The sequence below is a fragment of the Rhinolophus sinicus genome, chromosome 16 (assembly GCF_057876585.1).
Source record: "Rhinolophus sinicus isolate RSI-liver-muscle chromosome 16, RSI-T2T, whole genome shotgun sequence".
Taxonomy (NCBI): domain Eukaryota; kingdom Metazoa; phylum Chordata; class Mammalia; order Chiroptera; family Rhinolophidae; genus Rhinolophus; species Rhinolophus sinicus.
Window position 1 is genome coordinate 74,117,404 of NC_142516.1, and position 16,799 is coordinate 74,134,202.

At 42.0% G+C, this 16,799-nt stretch overlaps 1 protein-coding gene and 1 long non-coding RNA gene across 3 annotated transcripts in view; both read left to right on the forward strand.

The window, feature by feature from the left end:
* The window catches only part of ACO1 (aconitase 1), a 54,087-nt gene extending 47,220 nt beyond the window's left edge, over window positions 1-6,867 (forward strand). For both annotated transcript variants that reach the window (XM_019717682.3, XM_019717683.3), the window contains exons 18-21: window positions 256-403; window positions 1,984-2,106; window positions 4,993-5,178; window positions 6,106-6,867. In XM_019717682.3, coding sequence (XP_019573241.2) covers window positions 256-403; window positions 1,984-2,106; window positions 4,993-5,178; window positions 6,106-6,219 — 571 coding nt within the window. In that variant the 3' untranslated portion in view covers window positions 6,220-6,867. The remainder of the gene's footprint in view (window positions 1-255; window positions 404-1,983; window positions 2,107-4,992; window positions 5,179-6,105) is intronic.
* A 4,078-nt stretch (window positions 6,868-10,945) lies between these two features.
* LOC148755025 (uncharacterized) lies at window positions 10,946-16,173 on the forward strand. Its single transcript, XR_016019334.1, has 2 exons — window positions 10,946-11,120; window positions 11,337-16,173. It is a non-coding gene; the product is annotated as an uncharacterized LOC148755025 (long non-coding RNA).
* Window positions 16,174-16,799: the final 626 nt, after the last annotated feature.

Below are 16,799 nucleotides of genomic sequence, written 5' to 3' on the forward strand. Positions count from 1 at the left end.
TCATCTATATATCACATTGTGTGCTCACCATGACCCTGGGAGAATATTGATTTTTCCGCCTTTTACCACCCCACTTCTCACCTCACACTCTGCCCTCAGTTGAAGCTACGGAAACAGCTTGTCTGCTTTGGAGAACAATGCTTGGTAGACTAAGAGAAATATCTGGATTTATGATTTTTCTCTTTTCTTGGTAGAAACTAAGTTTAAGCTTCATTCAGTTCACTAAACTAGCCCCTGTCTTGCTTGTATTGTTAGCCTGACTCCACGAGAATTCAACTCCTATGGCTCCCGCCGAGGTAATGATGCCATCATGGCGCGAGGGACATTTGCCAACATTCGCTTATTAAATAAATTTTTGAATAAGCAGGCACCACAGACTATACATCTGCCTTCCGGAGAAGTTGTGAGTATTGGGTCTTCTGCTTCCTTGAGAAGCCAGCATGTATCAGGCTCTGGGTGGCTGTACATTTGCATGGTCACTCTCCTTTCGGTCTTACTTTTTCTTCACAGCCCCATCCTGCCTCTTGCTTGCTATAGCCTTCTTGCCAAGTGTCCATGTACATAGAGTTCATCACTGATGAAGATGCCCTTTAAACTGTAAAATCTTCTCTTCCTGCTTAGAGATTCTGCTTCGTGGTTTCACTAAGTCTGGTTTCCTGGGAGTTGAGCTTAAAAAGCCTCTGGGTGAAATTTCATCAGTTCAGAGTACTTGAGGGGAAAATTTCAGGTTACAGTAGAGGATATTTATCAAGAAGTGCTGTTGTATGACTTTATGAGCATTTGATTTAATTCACCATGCCATTAGGCAAAGAAGGAATGTAGAGGCTTGTTGGAGGCCTGCTCAGGTCCTAAAGGGAACCATTTGGTTAGCATATTACAGCTGCAGTTGTCTGTTCACAGATGTGAGAGGTTGGGAAAGCCTGTGCTTTGTTTGAGTCAGACAAGCCTGGGTTCAAGTCCCAGCTCCACCTCATACCAGCAAGCTTTTTCCCTCAAGATCGAAGACTGCAGATTGAAAAGTCCACTGAATGCCCAGGGCCAGCAAAATGATTAAAGATGACCCACTCCAAGTCATATCATTGTGAAGTTGAGAACAGCAGAGATGAGATGATCTAGAAATTTCTGGAGAGGGACCCTACCCAGATTTAGCTAATGCCACGTAAAATTAACCACAGGTTCCATCAGTCCACCAAAACAGTAATTTGTAAAAGCCTGCTTGAAAGATTTACTAAACACCTTTCTAGAGTTCCTTTCAAATGAAACACTCTAAAGCGATTTTATTTTCTGACTTACATAGCCAGGGAAAACAATTTTTTCATTACTCTACCATCAGCAATGATATCAGATGTTTTTGTGAAGTCCCAGCTCAGCAGAATATTCAGACTTCCTGTAAGAAACAAATGAATCTATTTGTGTGTGATATACTAAAATATTAAACATTTCCTGCCCTTTATTGATTGGCGCTTCCATCAGTGTTTGTTTTCTCTCTACCTTGACCTCCACGTAGAAGGGTGACCAATAAATTTGCATTTTATATAATTTCAGGGCACATTACCCTCTTTGTGTTTTGCTACCCTTCACAATTGACCATCACTGAGTCTCTGATACCAAGTCGAAATCCAAGTTTAGGTGGGATTCTCTGTTTTTTAAGCTTTAAAATAGTTTCATCAATGGAAGTGGGGGGAAAAATCTATTTTCCTTTTCCCCTGATGCCCTAGGATTTGAATGTTTTTCTAAAACCAGGACAACAATTAGGCATTTCAGTTAAAACAATATAAAATACAACTTGGTAGGGGTAGATAGATGGAGGTAATTGGGAATCTATAGACCAGGCATCCGATTGGTTAAGTTTTCTCTTGACTTGGCATTGACTTGGCCCAATGCAGACCCTCTGACGTTGCCCGTCACACCAGGCCTCACTGACCTGTGTGTGCACTCTGTGCCTTTACTGCACCTGTAAAACCTTCCTTTTCTCTTCCTCAGCTTGATGTGTTTGATGCCGCTGAGCGGTATCAGCAGGCAGGCCTTCCCCTGATCATTCTGGCCGGCAAAGAGTATGGCTCGGGCAGCTCCCGGGACTGGGCAGCCAAGGGCCCTTTCCTCCTGGTGAGTATGCCATCGGGACATCTATCTCAGTAGGCAGCTGCCCCTCTGGACCAGGGGATAAGCTGGGAAGGGGCCCAGGGATCAATTCTGTTGCTTTCCTTTCCAAGAAGATGTTGTGGAGGAGCAAGCTCAGAAAATCATGTGATGTTTGTTCCTCTCGTACCTCTTGGTGGATCTGGCTTCATTTCACTCAGTGAAGGATAATCTAGAGTTGAACTGGTTCCCTCAGATCAGGCATATCCTGGGAGCCATGGATCTTTGGGGGTGTCTATAGAACAGTTGGCGGGGAGGCACAGGATGGGCGGTCTGTGAAGTCTCTGAAATTATATCAAAAGTGTGTGTATGTCTTTTATATGGGGAAAAATTTCACTTTCATAATGTCGTCAGTTTAAGGACCCAAAATGTAATTAAGACCATTGTCCGAGGTGAACGTGAGGAATAAGCCAGGGCTACTACTACTGACGTGTCTGCCAGGTTTCACAGAAGGGAAAAAGTAAGGAGCCAGAACTTCAGATAAGCTCAGGGAAAGTATTTTTTACAGTTTCTTTTCACTGCCTGTGAAATCTCCTTATAGACTCAGTGGAGAAGGATGGTCTCTGTGTACGTAGACAGGCAGCTCTTTAGAACCTTCAGCCATTTCAGGGCCTCCCCATGGGAGAGACCACCCAGAGAGCTGGGAACTTTCATCTCCTGAGCATTTGTTTGCCCCAAAGCAGAGAAGAATCCTGCTGCTCCCCCCCCGCTTTAATCCTCAGGGTAGGGTAAAAGGGATTAACGGATGTCAATTTAAATAATGTGTGGCTCAAGCCAGTTAATGCACTTGGGAAACACTAAATAAGTTGATATCCACAAGTACAGTAAAAAATGTGGCTGTCTGTCAGGCAGCCCTCCAGACATCCAGGCTTCTGAAAATGTCTTTGAACATCACACACCTGTTCTTTTGGGGTTTTTTATCAATCATTTTGCTCTGGAGAAAAAAAAAGTTATTTGATTATTTGGTAATATGTCAAAGGCTTGCTTTTTCCAGAAACTGCTGGAAAGAACCAGAGAACAGAAGGAGGGGATCTTAGGAAGGGGCGCCCACAGTTGTATTGAGAGCAGCAAGCAGTTGGGTGGGAAACTGAAAGATCTGTGTGAGGGTAACTGACACCCAGGGGGCGCTCCAGAGTCTAGACTTCTCTACAGAGGGGCTCTGAGTACTGGCTGCCCAGACACCATACACTGCATTCTGTCTGTAGCTACCCGGCCTGGGCCCTCAGCAGTCCTGGACTGGACTCATGAAGATTGAGAGAGGGATAACCAACTGTGATCTGTGGCATGGGCAGCCCTCCACAGCCATTTACACAGAGCTAGGAATGTGAATAGCATGCGTTTACAAAGAATTCCACTTTCCCCCAAAATACATAGTTATCCATAAATCCATACAAAATATCTACTATCCTGAAGAATCTGCTTTTCCCCTATAACTTTGTTTTTATATTTGGAAACATTTGTGGGATTTTTAAAAATACCTGTGTCTGTATCTCTTGCCCTGGTTTGATTGGTAAGGAGGAAGTCCTGGATATCGGGATTTTAAGCCTCTCCTGTGATTCAGACATGCAGCAAAGTTTGAGAACCTCCACAGCCATGGTTCTCAGAATTTACAAGAATCACTGTCCTCCTCCTCCTGCGCCACACTCTCTGCATGAGATTCTGACGCAGTCAATCTGGGGTAGTGCCCAAGAAGCCACTTTTTAAACAAGGTCCCCAAGTGACCCTGATGCAGGGATATTAAAAGTGTACCCTAAATATCAAGAGACCTGTTAGGAGTATGTTAATATTATATTACAGTTGGGGCAGACCAGTGGCTCAGTTGGTTAGAGCACGAGCTCTGGGTAACGGGGCTGCTGGTTTGATTCCTACATGGGCCAGTGAGCTGCACCCTCCGCAACTAGAATGAAGTCAGTGAGCTGCTGCTCAGCTCCCCGGTGGCCAGATAGCTCAGTTGGTTGGGGCATGGGCTCTCAACCACAAGGTTGCCCGTTTGACTCCTCGACTCCCGCAAGGGATAATGGGCTGCGCCCCCTGCAACTAAGATTGAAAGGACAACAACTTGACTTGGAAAAGTCCCAGAAGTACACACTGTTCCCCAATAAAGTCCTGTTCCCCTTCCCCAATAAAATCTTAATATATATATATATTACAGTTAACTAATAGTTGAGAATGGGGTATTCTAGTTAATCGAGTATCTTTGTCTATGGAGCGCTGCTATGGGTTGCCAATTGTAGATCACCCAAAAAAATGTACTTGATAGTAAGCTTAATATCAAGATTATATTCAATACAATTTGATCCTTGAAACAGGAAGTATAGAAGCCGCACACAGTAAGTAATCACTTATTTTCTCTGTGGTATATTCTGATTGCTTTGATTAAATCTTCTGTACCTGCCTATGCACCTGCAATAATAACAGAATTCAAGGGAAAGCAATGAATTTCCTTTATGTTGTTTTGTGACATGAATTCCAGTTACAGTGGAAGTTTGCTAAAAGATGTTGTGTCACAGAGTGGCCAAGTGCATGATCGGACTACATAGGTTCAAAATCAGATATACCAGTGAGACCACCTGGTAAAGAGGACAATAATAGCATCTACCTCCCAGGATTGGTGCAGGGGGAATGAGAGAATTCATTTAAGTGCTTATATGGTGCCTATACTTTGTAGGCAATCAGTTATGACTGGCAACTGTGTTATTTAAAGTAGAGGCAAACATTTTGTGCAAACAATTAATTGGTACTTATAAAGAATATAGGTTTGACAAGAGTTTTGACTTAAGAAGCCTTTTGTAAAGTTTTGGAGGATCTGAAAAAAATTGGAACTGTGTCCAAGCTCCTCTCTTGGTTCATCAGGGAATCAAAGCTGTGCTGGCTGAGAGTTACGAGCGAATTCACCGCAGTAATTTAGTCGGAATGGGGGTGATTCCCCTCGAATATCTCCCTGGGGAGACTGCAGACACCCTGAGACTCACAGGGCGGGAACGATACACTATCAACATTCCAGAAAACCTCAAACCACGAATGAAAGTCCAGGTCAAGGTAAGCCAGAGCCTCCCCGTGCTAGGGCCAGCTAAGAGGGACCCTTGTGTTTGTAATCAATATTGTTAGAAGGAAATCAGTGGGATTTGGGATGAGGGGTGGAGGGGACACTCAGTAGGACTGCATTAGACTTAAGAGTTCTACCAGCACCTTTTCTATCTGCCTTCACAACATAGAGAGGATGATACCTATTGCTTTACTATTTATGTGTTTATTCATGAAGTTATTTTCAGTTCCATTCTTACCTCCCAGCGCCAACCAGCCACACCGTCTCCTGGTCCTCCCAATTTCACTTAGCCCAGAGAATAATGATGAAAGCTGAGGAATAATCCATTACCTAAAAATACATCTTTTTAGTATAAAAATGGGCAACAGACACATCCCCATCCCTGAGCCTCACCCCAAATGGCAGCTCCCTGGGCAAGGTAAGGATGAAGTGGCCAGCACCAAAGTCCCAGGGGGATTTAGACACCCAACCAGAGGCAGCCGCTGAGGTCTGTGTCCCAGGGTGAGCGGCTGGGCCAGCTGCCTAAGGGACAACCTTAAGGAAACCTCTGCTGACCCAAGACACTTCTACCTGCAGAGAGCTCCCAAAGAGGGAAAAGTCACCAGTAAACGCTGCCCAGAGAGGCCGTTTCTGATTCTCAGATGTCTCTGTCTTCCATCATGTATACTGTATGCTTCCCCATGCAGCTAAGTCTGCTGGGGTTGTTGTTAGCAATGTAGCTTCTGGTTCAGCATGTCTGGGCTGGGGCTAAAGACGAGGCATGTTTCCAAGCACGGCTGGTGACTCTCATATGCTGGTGCTGCTGGCTGCCCACCACACTCTTGAGTGGCCGACCTGAGGGCAGGCAGGGCAGAAGCTCCTCCTGACTGAGCTGTCTTGCCTCCTCCCTCAGTGACTTCTCTACTTCCCTGTCATTGCAGCTGGATACTGGGAAGACTTTCCAGGCTGTCATGAGGTTTGACACCGACGTGGAGCTCACGTATTTCCGCAACGGGGGCATCCTCAACTATATGATTCGCAAGATGGCCAAGTAGGCCCTCGTTTCTTAGGAGACCTGCACTTGGAGCTGCACCCGGAGCGTGTGCAGCGCCACCAGACAGCTGAGCTCCTGGCGCAGAAGTGTCCCCCCGCCTCCACACAGTGCGCTGCCTCACAGATGGAGCACGTGAACACTAGCATCCTAGTGCCATTCCTCCAGTCACAAAATCAGCAGTTCCTACGTTCTCTATTTTTATTAATCTTTGTACCTTTTTCTAGACTTTGGAAGCAAGAATGGTGTGAATGTCAGTCGTGCCAGAAAGAACTGAGCTCATCTTTAAAGTTACTGATCACAAAATGTTGATTTTTCACTCTTTGCCTGTTAATGTTCAACTGAAGATAAATAAGTCTTCTCAGAAGTGTCTCCTATCCTCTTTTTGGTTCCTCTGTTATCCTCAGCTCAATGAAACCTTGCCCGTGAGGGTCATTTGCCTCTGCATATTGTACCAGTGTTAACTGACATGGGTAGATAAGAACTTTTTCACACTTCAAATCAGAATGGTGATTGTGATTCTCCAATTCTCCCCCTCTCCCTTGTTCAGAATGAATGATCCAGATACCTTGTGGACAGATCAGATGTTGAAACTTTTTGATTTTGTACCTTTTGATGGATCAACATTAAAGAAATGTGATGTTTTCTTTCACTATCTTCAAATTTTTCATTTGTCCAGAAGATAACTTTGTTTGAAGGTGGTTTTGGAGAGAGACACAGAACATTTCTAATTTGAATGAAATTAAGTCTATTTTCAAGGAAAACTTTCTGACTTTGGAATTGAATTCTGCTGTGTGTGGCTGTAGTTTTGGCCTGTTTAGAGCAGAACGAATCTCAGACTGCAGCTTCCTGAAGCCTGGATGACCTTTAAGTTCTCCTGTTTTTACAACCACTACATTTGCAGGTAAAATGGAAGTGCTGAGGAATCAACATGCTCTCTGCCTTGTTTGGGAGCAGACAAGAAGGTAGCAGTAGCAATAATGTAACTATAGTGAGCAGATCATCATTTTTTTGTTTTCGTGTCGTATAGTTTATCTACTCATTTTCACCACTGAAGTTGTTTCAGAGCATGTCTTAGTCTGTTCCAGCTGCCATAACAAAATATAGAGTAGGTGGCTCAAACATTGAAAATTTATTTTTCTCATAGTTCTGGAGGCTAGAAGTTCAAGATCAAGGTTCCAGCCGTTTCATTTTCCAGTGAGAGCTCTCTTCCTGGCTCACAGACAGCCACTTTCTCACTGTGTTCTCACATGGCCCTTCCTCAGCGCAGGGGATACAAATTATATCAAGGGAATTGAAGCTAATATGGTTTTGAAGCCTTTATTGGCAACATCCCCATTTCCTACAAAATGGGGAGATGGCTCAGTGGAAAATACCCTATCCTCAGTAGAAGTAAGGAGGAAAATTAAGAGGATCTAAAATATTTCCCAGTAATTCTCATTGAAAATGTGGAAGAAGTGTTTTAAAATATCTTCGTCTCCACATTTCAGGAAGAAAATTTTTTTTAAATGAGTAAACCCTGATATAAATTTGTAATTTTGTCCTAAAATGAGTGTTAATTTACTCTAGATCACTGCTTCTCCATACTTTTTGAGCACAGAAATTATCACTTTTTAAAATGATGTACACTATGGAGTTCTACTGAATAATAAGATTCATCTTTTTGAAGTTCAAGTGTGCCTTACACTTCTGTCCAACAATAACTCTCATTTTTGAGCACTTATTTTATACCAGACACTGTGCATACATCTCATTTTATCCCCAAAACTGCCCTGTGAGTTAAATACCATTATTTTCCCAACTTTACAAATGAGACTGATGATTTAAAAGACAGAGTAACTGCCTGAGGTCACATATCTTGTAAGCAGCAGAACTGGTATTGAAATCACTGATTTTTTTTTTTTTTAAGTGTGTTTTCCCAGGACCTATCAGCTCTAAGTCAAGTAGTTGTTTCTGTCTAGTTGTGGAGAGCACAGCTCACAGTGGCCCACGCAGGGATAGAACAGGCAACCTTGTTAAAAGCACCGCATTCTTAACCATCTGAGCTAACTAGCCATCCCTGGCATCACTGATCTTAATGTTAAAGATCTCTCCCAGCCTTGTAGTGTTAAATGCTTCCGGAGGTTCTGAGATTAAAATCTCTGGAGAAAGCATGGGTGTGGATGCGTGTGTGTGTCTGTGTCCTGACTTTCCTCAATCTGGTTCCATGCTTCTGTGTTATAAAGAAAATTACAATAAAAAATAAAATGAAGGTCACTACCAAGAGGCTGAACTGAACAGGTATGCCATTCCAAAGTATACATTATTATCCATACCTACAATTAGGCATTCCAACACCTGCACAATGCAATAGGAGCTTTTCTCTGAGGACTCCAGATGTTCGAGAGAGGGCATTTGTTTTGAGAAAGACAGACAGACTTGAGGTAAAGACTTACCGTGTAGTCCTCAAAATGAATTGTCAACTTAAGAACAATTCTAGCTATTTGTCTTTTAGATCTAAAAATGTAATTCAGGTACTAGCACTAATAAAATATTTTTTAATCTCATTGAGACTTAAAAGGAGAATAAATTTGATGTTCACTGAAGTACAGAATTTTCAGCTTAAACTTACTGTTCTAATGCAACACTCAGAACAATATGATAAAAGGTATCAACCATGCTCACATTCCCTATCTGATACTTAACGGTCAGCTTCTGACAGAGCAACACAAATAAAAAAAGACATTTTCTTTAAATATTGCTTCATTGCATGTCTAAGGTTTAAAATGGAGTTATTCATCAATTTTTCTTTGTATATGTTTATTTTTATCTTTCAACTACATCATTATTACTAGTCAAAAGGAAGGACTTGCTACTTCTTGCTCTTCCTCTGCCTATCAGAACGTAAATATTTTATTTGGTGTCTTTGACTTAAAACTAATAAATCTGGGTGGCCGGATGGCTCAGTTGGTTAGAGCGTGAGCTCTTAACAACAAGGTCGCTGGATCAATTCCCGCATGGGATGGTGGGCTGCAACCCCCGCAACTAGATTGAAAATGGCGACTGGACTTGGAGCTGATGAGTCCTGGGAAAAACACAATGTTACCCAATAAAATTTTAAAAAATAAAAAACGAATAAATCTGAGAGTAGGTAAACAAAGGACTAGGGAATATTCCTAAAATTCAACTTTGGTTCACTGCATCCTGCTTCCTAGGGAAGGCGAGCTGTGAAAACGTGGACTCAAATGCGGGTGTGCACTTACCACTAAACATGTAGATAAACTAGGTTTCACCTTAGACTGGCCTCCTTGGACTATCCACGGTGCAGTGTTGTGGTTGGACAGCCACATTGTCAGAAACACTGCTTTGAACCCTCAGGATAACACTGTGAGGGCTCTAAGATGAATAATAAACAGATCCTTGCTTGAGAGTCTGTTGAAATAGGGACATAATATGTTCACAACCACCAGAATATAGGGTGAAGTTGACAAGTGCTACAAGGAAGGTAGATATAAAGAGTTATAGGCATTCAAACGAGACTGTTGCCAGCTGCAGGGATTAGGGAAAGGTGATATGGAGGCAGCGGAAGAGGCAAAACAAACGATCAGCAGTAGTAGTACATGAGCAATTACTTCAACAAAGAAAAAATGATGCAGTCAAGTTGGCTGAAATGAATAATGAACAAAGGAAAAAATGGAAAATAAGGTTGGAAAGATAAGTGGGTGCTCGATTTGAAAACTTTTAACATGAGAATTGGGGAACCGATGGTGTTTCTATCACGGAAGTGACGTGTTCAGAGCTGTTTTCCAGGAAAAGTATTGTGGCAGCTGTTGTTCAAGTGGGACAGAAGAGCTCCTTGGAGTATCATTTCTGGAATATGGAGGGCCCATCAGCACTACAAACACAACCATGAAAAGTCCACCTGTTGACCGCCAAAGCCTCAATCCAGTGGGAATTATCCTTCTATAAATATGTCAGTCAATGTCAATTAAGATATACAGTATTCATTGTGAACAAGAATTAAAATAGGATATGTGTTAGTGGACAAAACTGTAGCCACCCAATCCTGACCAAGTAAGCCACCTTTAGGGCCAATGATACCAGAGTCCATTATGCCGTTGGTCACACACCCAACTGTTTCGGTAAAGGAGAAAGGCCAAAATGACAGACACACTCACAAATCAGACAAACTGGCAGCCAATTAAGAATGGCATCAAAGCTCTCACCTCTGGTTTGGATCATTTTGATGACTTTGCCCACATACTCATACGGGAGGACCAGATCACACTGCACGGTATCGATGCCTTCAGCAATCGAGGTGGCGATCAGAATCTTCTTATCTCCCTTGGTTCTGAATGCATCCAATACTTCTGTCCTGGGAGAGTCATTCCTGTATCTGAGTCAGATTAACAGTGATTACCTTTACGAAAAGGAATTTGAGAGAGGGAGAAGACACTTCTCATTTAATATCTTTCTATATTTTTCTTAACATGAGGGATGTGGGATTATGGGTCATTTGGGTTTTCTTCTTTATATAAAAGTATATATAAATGATAGTCTTTTGATATCATTACAATACATTTTTGTTGTTTTAAACCTTCAGTAGTCCAGGCTCTGTGTGTGGTGCTGAGGATAAAAAGATGAGGAAGACACAACCCTGTTCTCAAGCAGCTCAGTCTGTGAGCTACTCTAGGATCAGTTTTCCGGGGCTCCTTTAGAAGAGTGCAGTACAATAAAATTCACAGGTGAGAGCTAGATTTCTCAGTTACATTGCTTCTCTTTTTAAATAAGAGGAACAAAGGAGGCTACCCAGATAAGTGACGTTGACATGCTTCTTTCTCAGCTCCAACTACAAACAGAGGTGGGCAGCAGTAAACTAGATGAATCAACAAGTATTTATTGAACTTGAATAAGTGTGAAAATAAGGTAAGCAATCTGGAAATGAGCAGTTGACAGGATTTGAACTGGGGGAAAGGGGGAGGTATTACAGGTGGAAGGAATAAGAAGAGAGAAATTCATGTCTCTCTACCTCTGCCACCTCCCCAATTCAAACCACGTCATAATGTTCCTGGATAACATGACGGCCTCCTAACTGGTCTCCCTACGTCTTGTCTTCTTCTCTGCAATCCATTCCTCACTCAGCAGCTAGAGGGAGTTTCCGAAATTGAAGATGAGAAACTACGCTATCCCACTTGGTAAAAGCCATTAGTGGATCCCTCCGCCAAACTCCCACCCTGTTTCACAGGGTCGTCTGTGGTCTACCCTCCACCGGCTTCTCGTCGTCATCTCTAGATACTCCACTTCCTGCATTTTACAGGACTAATGGATGTCCCTCTGTCCCTATACTCCCTCTACTCTCCTGGCCTTTGTACATGCTGTTCCCTCTGCCTAAAACATGCTTTATCACCACCACCCACCTAACCCCAACCCCTACTGCTTTATTATCTCATTTTGGTTTTACCGTCAGACTGGAAATGCCATGGGGGCAGGAGCCGGGGCTCAGGGTCCATGCCGTGTTCATCGCCTCGCACATTGCCTAGCATGAATGAACATGTTCAAGGAATTGCTAAATCGAAGGTTTCAAGGAAGAAAGGAGTGAAAGGTAAAACTGGAAAGATAAGTAGAACCAAATTGTGTGGGCAGGACTCAGACTGTCAAGTTCAAGACTTAGGGAGCTTTGTGTATAAGGCAAAGGGATTCAAGCATGACATTGACATGGTAAAACTGGCGTTTCAGGAAGATTAACCAGGTAATGGGGTTGGATGGAAAAGAGAGTGAAGGTAGGCAAACCAGCTAGAAGACTGTTAGAATAAGTCCTAAATCAAACTGTGAAAGAAAGCGAAAAGCAAACTAAGGGTGACAGAAGGTGAGACACCATGAGGTATCTTGCAGACATCACAAATTCACATCTCCAAAGCTCTAAATTCACCTTGTACCTGCCAGAGCTGCTCCTACTTCTCAAACGCGTACCACCCCCTGATTAAGAACAGTCTGTTTTCCTTTCCTCCTCCTTCTTCTTATTTATCAATTCTTTAATTTTTTTTCAGTGGTATATTTCTGAATCTGTTACTCATGGAAATGACAGAAGTTCATTGTAAAAAGCTAAAATAATACAGCAAAAGAGAAACTGCCCGGTTTAGCCCTCCCAAACAGGACAAGTATGAAATCTTGAAATTCCTCTGATCTCCCTTGCTCAGGGCCTTCCCTGACCCCCAGAGGGCGCCAAGGCCCCGCATAATGCTCTTTTTGTCCTTTGGTCCCCCTCTGGTCAGCCCTCAACCAGTGCTGCAGTGGCACATGGATGGGTGTCATGTTTTGATTTGCTAAGTCCCGCCATGGGCATGTCAGCTCCACAGGGAGAGACTTTGATGATTTGCCTCATTCTTTTGTCCCCAAACACAGCACAGCGATGCTGGGTTATAGGTGCCCAATACGCTTGTTGTAAGTTTATTCATTTATTTGAAGAAAAAAAAAAACTTAGATATGTGAACAATGTAGTACCGGGGGGGGGGGAGAAGATGAGGCAGATATTTTTACTTTTTCTTTTTTCAGTTTGGGGAATTTTTTTCACGTTGCATATGGCAATCATAAAATTTAGTGTAGTCTCAAAAGCATGAAAAGCATGAAATGATTAAGCAGTAGAACCAAGAGTTGCTAATGATTGGACTATGGGTGAAACCAAATGAGTCAATGCAGTGAGAAAGCTTAGTGGTTAAAACTTACAGGTTTTTGAGCCAGATTGCCTGGGTTGAGATCTTTGCAGCTAAGTTGATCTTAGACATTTTTGTTTTTTTCGGGCAGAATTTGATGGTTAATTAACACAAACACAATGTGCACACAAGCTGTCTATTCATTTTCTTTGCTGCGCAGCCCGGCTTTGGAATCGGTGATGACTGCCAGCTGGGCTGCTCTTTCCCCCAATGGCTTTGTGGCTCTTTGAGGAAACGCTGTGACAATCTCAGCACAGTAAGACTCGCTGCCCATCAGCAGCACTTCAAGCTCCTTGATGCTGGGGACCAGGAGCTCCGGAAAGCCACTGGGCAGCATGTGCTCTGTTTTCTTTTCCTCTGCTCTGTTTTCTTTTCCTCCCATCACCAACATCGGGCATCACCATCTGGCTCCTGACTCTTCTGCGCACCCTATTGTCAGCGCCCTGGGTTTCCGCCAGTTCGCTTGGTTTTGACATATGGGTCTGACTGGTCCTCTTTTTGACGATCTTGGGCTTCACGAGGGGTCTGAAGGCCTCGGTGATGCCAAGCACGAGGTGGCCGCCCCCTCTGTAGGCAGCACCAAGGAAGAGCAGTTTTGGACTCTTTTCATTACTATCTCTGCATCTCAGTTTACTAATCTATAAAACAAGAATAATAATTGTTACAATTTCATAAGCTTGTTCGAGAAGGTTGAAAAAGTATTGATATCTGTTTGAAAAAATAAGAACTATGTCTAGTAAGTGCTATAGACGTTCAAGTGACACTATTTTTAATCAGAAAGGCCCTTCATTCCATCGCTGTAAAAAGCACTCTGTATTTCTTTAGTCTGAATGTTTTCAGTGTCTGTGTAATGAATTCTGCCTAGTTTGTTGTCTGCATGAGTTTTGTTGATGAGAAGGATATTTTTACTTTTTAACTCATTTACAAAAAGAGATGATCTGAACATTTGTGAGAATCAGTGTTTAGAGTGAAGCAACTATACACACACACATACGACTATATACATACATGTATATTACTACTAGTATTTGCTCTTTAAAATGCAAAAATTTTTTTCTTTGCTTTGTGGGTTTTTGTATCAGTCTAAAAGAAAATGGATTTAAAAAACACAACCAGTTTTAATTTCTATAGGAAAATACACAACTGTGGCCTAATTATCATTAATATTTTCTTCTATCATAAAGTGTTGGAACCAACAGGAAGGTTTCTAATAGCTTCAGATTTGTGATATACTTTGGTGATAAGGATAGAAATATACATGCTGCTTTGAATTGAGGTTACCTAAATATTCTGAGTCCTTTCCCTCCCCTATCAGATACCCAAGGTTATAACTGTACACCCACATAACAAAATTCCTCTTCAAAATATTCTGAATCATTTGATTTTTTTGTTATTTAAATATGATAGAAATTATGATGCTATATGGAATATGGGCAATACTCATAGTAAGATTATGCTACAGACAAGACATTTATAGTAATTTTACAGAAAAGAGCCTGTTTATGACTTGATGTTCATCTAAAGCCACTTACGAAAGAAACTACTTTTCGGAGCTACTGTAACTGTGCTTCTCCTGTAGGGGAAACAGTCAGCCCATTCATTAAGTAAATGAATTAATTAAGCTCTGGTCTTATACTCTCCTTTGCTTGGTGTAGTTAGAACATTTTTTAAAGAAACAATGTACATTTCTCTATCCTAACAGTTTTCTAAAGCTCAGCCTTTCCATTTTAAAATGTCAGATTACCAGAGTGATTTTGATTTTACAGCAGTGGGCACAGATGGATGGATGTCAATGAAATCATGACAAGTATCTTGGAGCAGTAGGTAACCAGGGAGCTGACCTGTGGCACTTCTCCCCACCCTTTCATCCCCATCCTCAGGTCGGTAATCCATAAACTCTCCTTTGAAGGCCAGAGGATCTTTTTTGCAAATCTGACCTGTGCGGTCTGCCATCCTCTTGACTTCTCCCCCTGGAGAGGGAGAACACTATCTGGGCGCAGGATGCTGTTACTAATAAAATCATTTAAGGGAAGTGTTGTTGCTTCCTTGGGTCAGAACTGTGTTCTATATTGAGCTCTTACACACTGTTTCATTGGGCCATGTTAGCAGTGACGCTGAAGAGAGATCAGATTCCTTATTCAGAGGGCGGGTTAGTTCTCCAAAGTGGAAGCTGGGTTCCTCAGTGGTTCCTATGGATTTGAGGATAAGGTTTAGATGTGCCCAAGACGGCAGCTCCAGGTCTGCTTTGAGGACAATTAACCAAGGTAGGGAGGCAGCAACCACTGGGGGTTGAGGGGACACACAAGACACAAAACAAAACAAACTTAAACCACTATATTGGAGTCCAAAATTTATATTGAGAAGATTTTCTTGTGTTAAAAAAAGATGACCACAGTGACTCAATCTTATAGTCTGGACTCCATCTTGTTGGACAAACAAATTGCACTGACCTTGCTGACTTGCCAAAAAGAAGTTATTTGCTAGGAAAGAACTTTTCAAGGACCATCAAAACAGCTGCGCTTTTCCAGGACTGTACAAAAAAAATGTTTCTTCCTCAGTAATAGAAAGAAATGTTCATGAGGAAACAATGACTTGTGAAAGATAAATTTTCTTCCAATCATAGTTCTTGGTAAATAACTAATGCCCCCTGAATACTCTTTTTCCCCCCCTCTTTTAAAAGCCCCTGCTCCCAATCCTTGGATGGGACAATTTTCTGGAGGGCAAAACAAAGAGAACCACAATTCAGGACCCTGATTAAATGCTTTTCTTGCCCTACAGCATTGCCTTTTTCTCTTGGTCGACACTTAGTACTGATTTTGGTTTAGCAGGTTTGTGATTAACCTACTTGAGGACACCCATGTGCCCTTTCTTTCCACCTATACATTCTATTTCCTTGTCATTGGCTTCATTCCCTTATATTCAGTTTTGGGATTTATAAACTTACATATTTGTAAGGATTGTATCCACAGAAGAAAGGGAAAGACTCTTGTTCAATAGTGTTTAAGTGTCTGGGAATTACAATGTCTGACAATTAAGTTCGTGAACTTGCCACCGTGTGCTGACATTGCAGCACTCTACAAACAGCTCGGTAAGGTTTCATAACCTTGGTATATCAGTGTCTCACAGCTGTGTTCGTGTCAACATGTGGTGGTATCTTGCTGAGTGGCATTCATTATTGTATTGTTGTTGCATAATTTTGTGTGCCATCGTGAGAATGTCTGAGCTTGAATTAGAGCAATGAACAAACATTAAACTTCTTGTTAAACTTGGCAAGAGTGGAAGTGAAATTGGGGACATGTTAGTCCAAGTTCATAGGGATAATGCCATAAAGAAAAGCAGTGTATAAATGGATTAAATGTTATTCTGAGGGGAGAGAACACGTCACTGATGAAGAGAGGTCAAGGTGGCCAGTAACAAGCAGAACTGATGAAAACATTGGAAAAATTTGTCGAATTATGCATCAAAATCATCGCTGACTGTGAGAAACATAGCAGACCAAGTAAACATTGATAGAGAAACAGTTAGGAATATCTTAACTGAAAATCTTGGCATGAGAAAGGTGTGTGTAAAAATGGTCCCAAAGGAGCACATCGATGAACAAAAGCAAAGGAGAGATGAAGTTTGCCAAGACGTTTTGGAGAGGCAAGACGATGTTTTGGGCTGTGTTATCATTGGCAATGAAACATAGGTGTACCAATACGACCCTGAAACAAAGCGTCAAAGTGCACAATGGAAGTCAGCCAATTCTCCATGACCAAAAAAGTTCCATCAGTCCAAATCAAGAGTCAAAACAATGTTGCTAACCTTTTTTGATATCAGAGGGCTTATTCATTATGAATTTGTACCAACTGGACAAACAGTTAACCAAGTTGACTATTTGGAAGTGCTGAAAAAG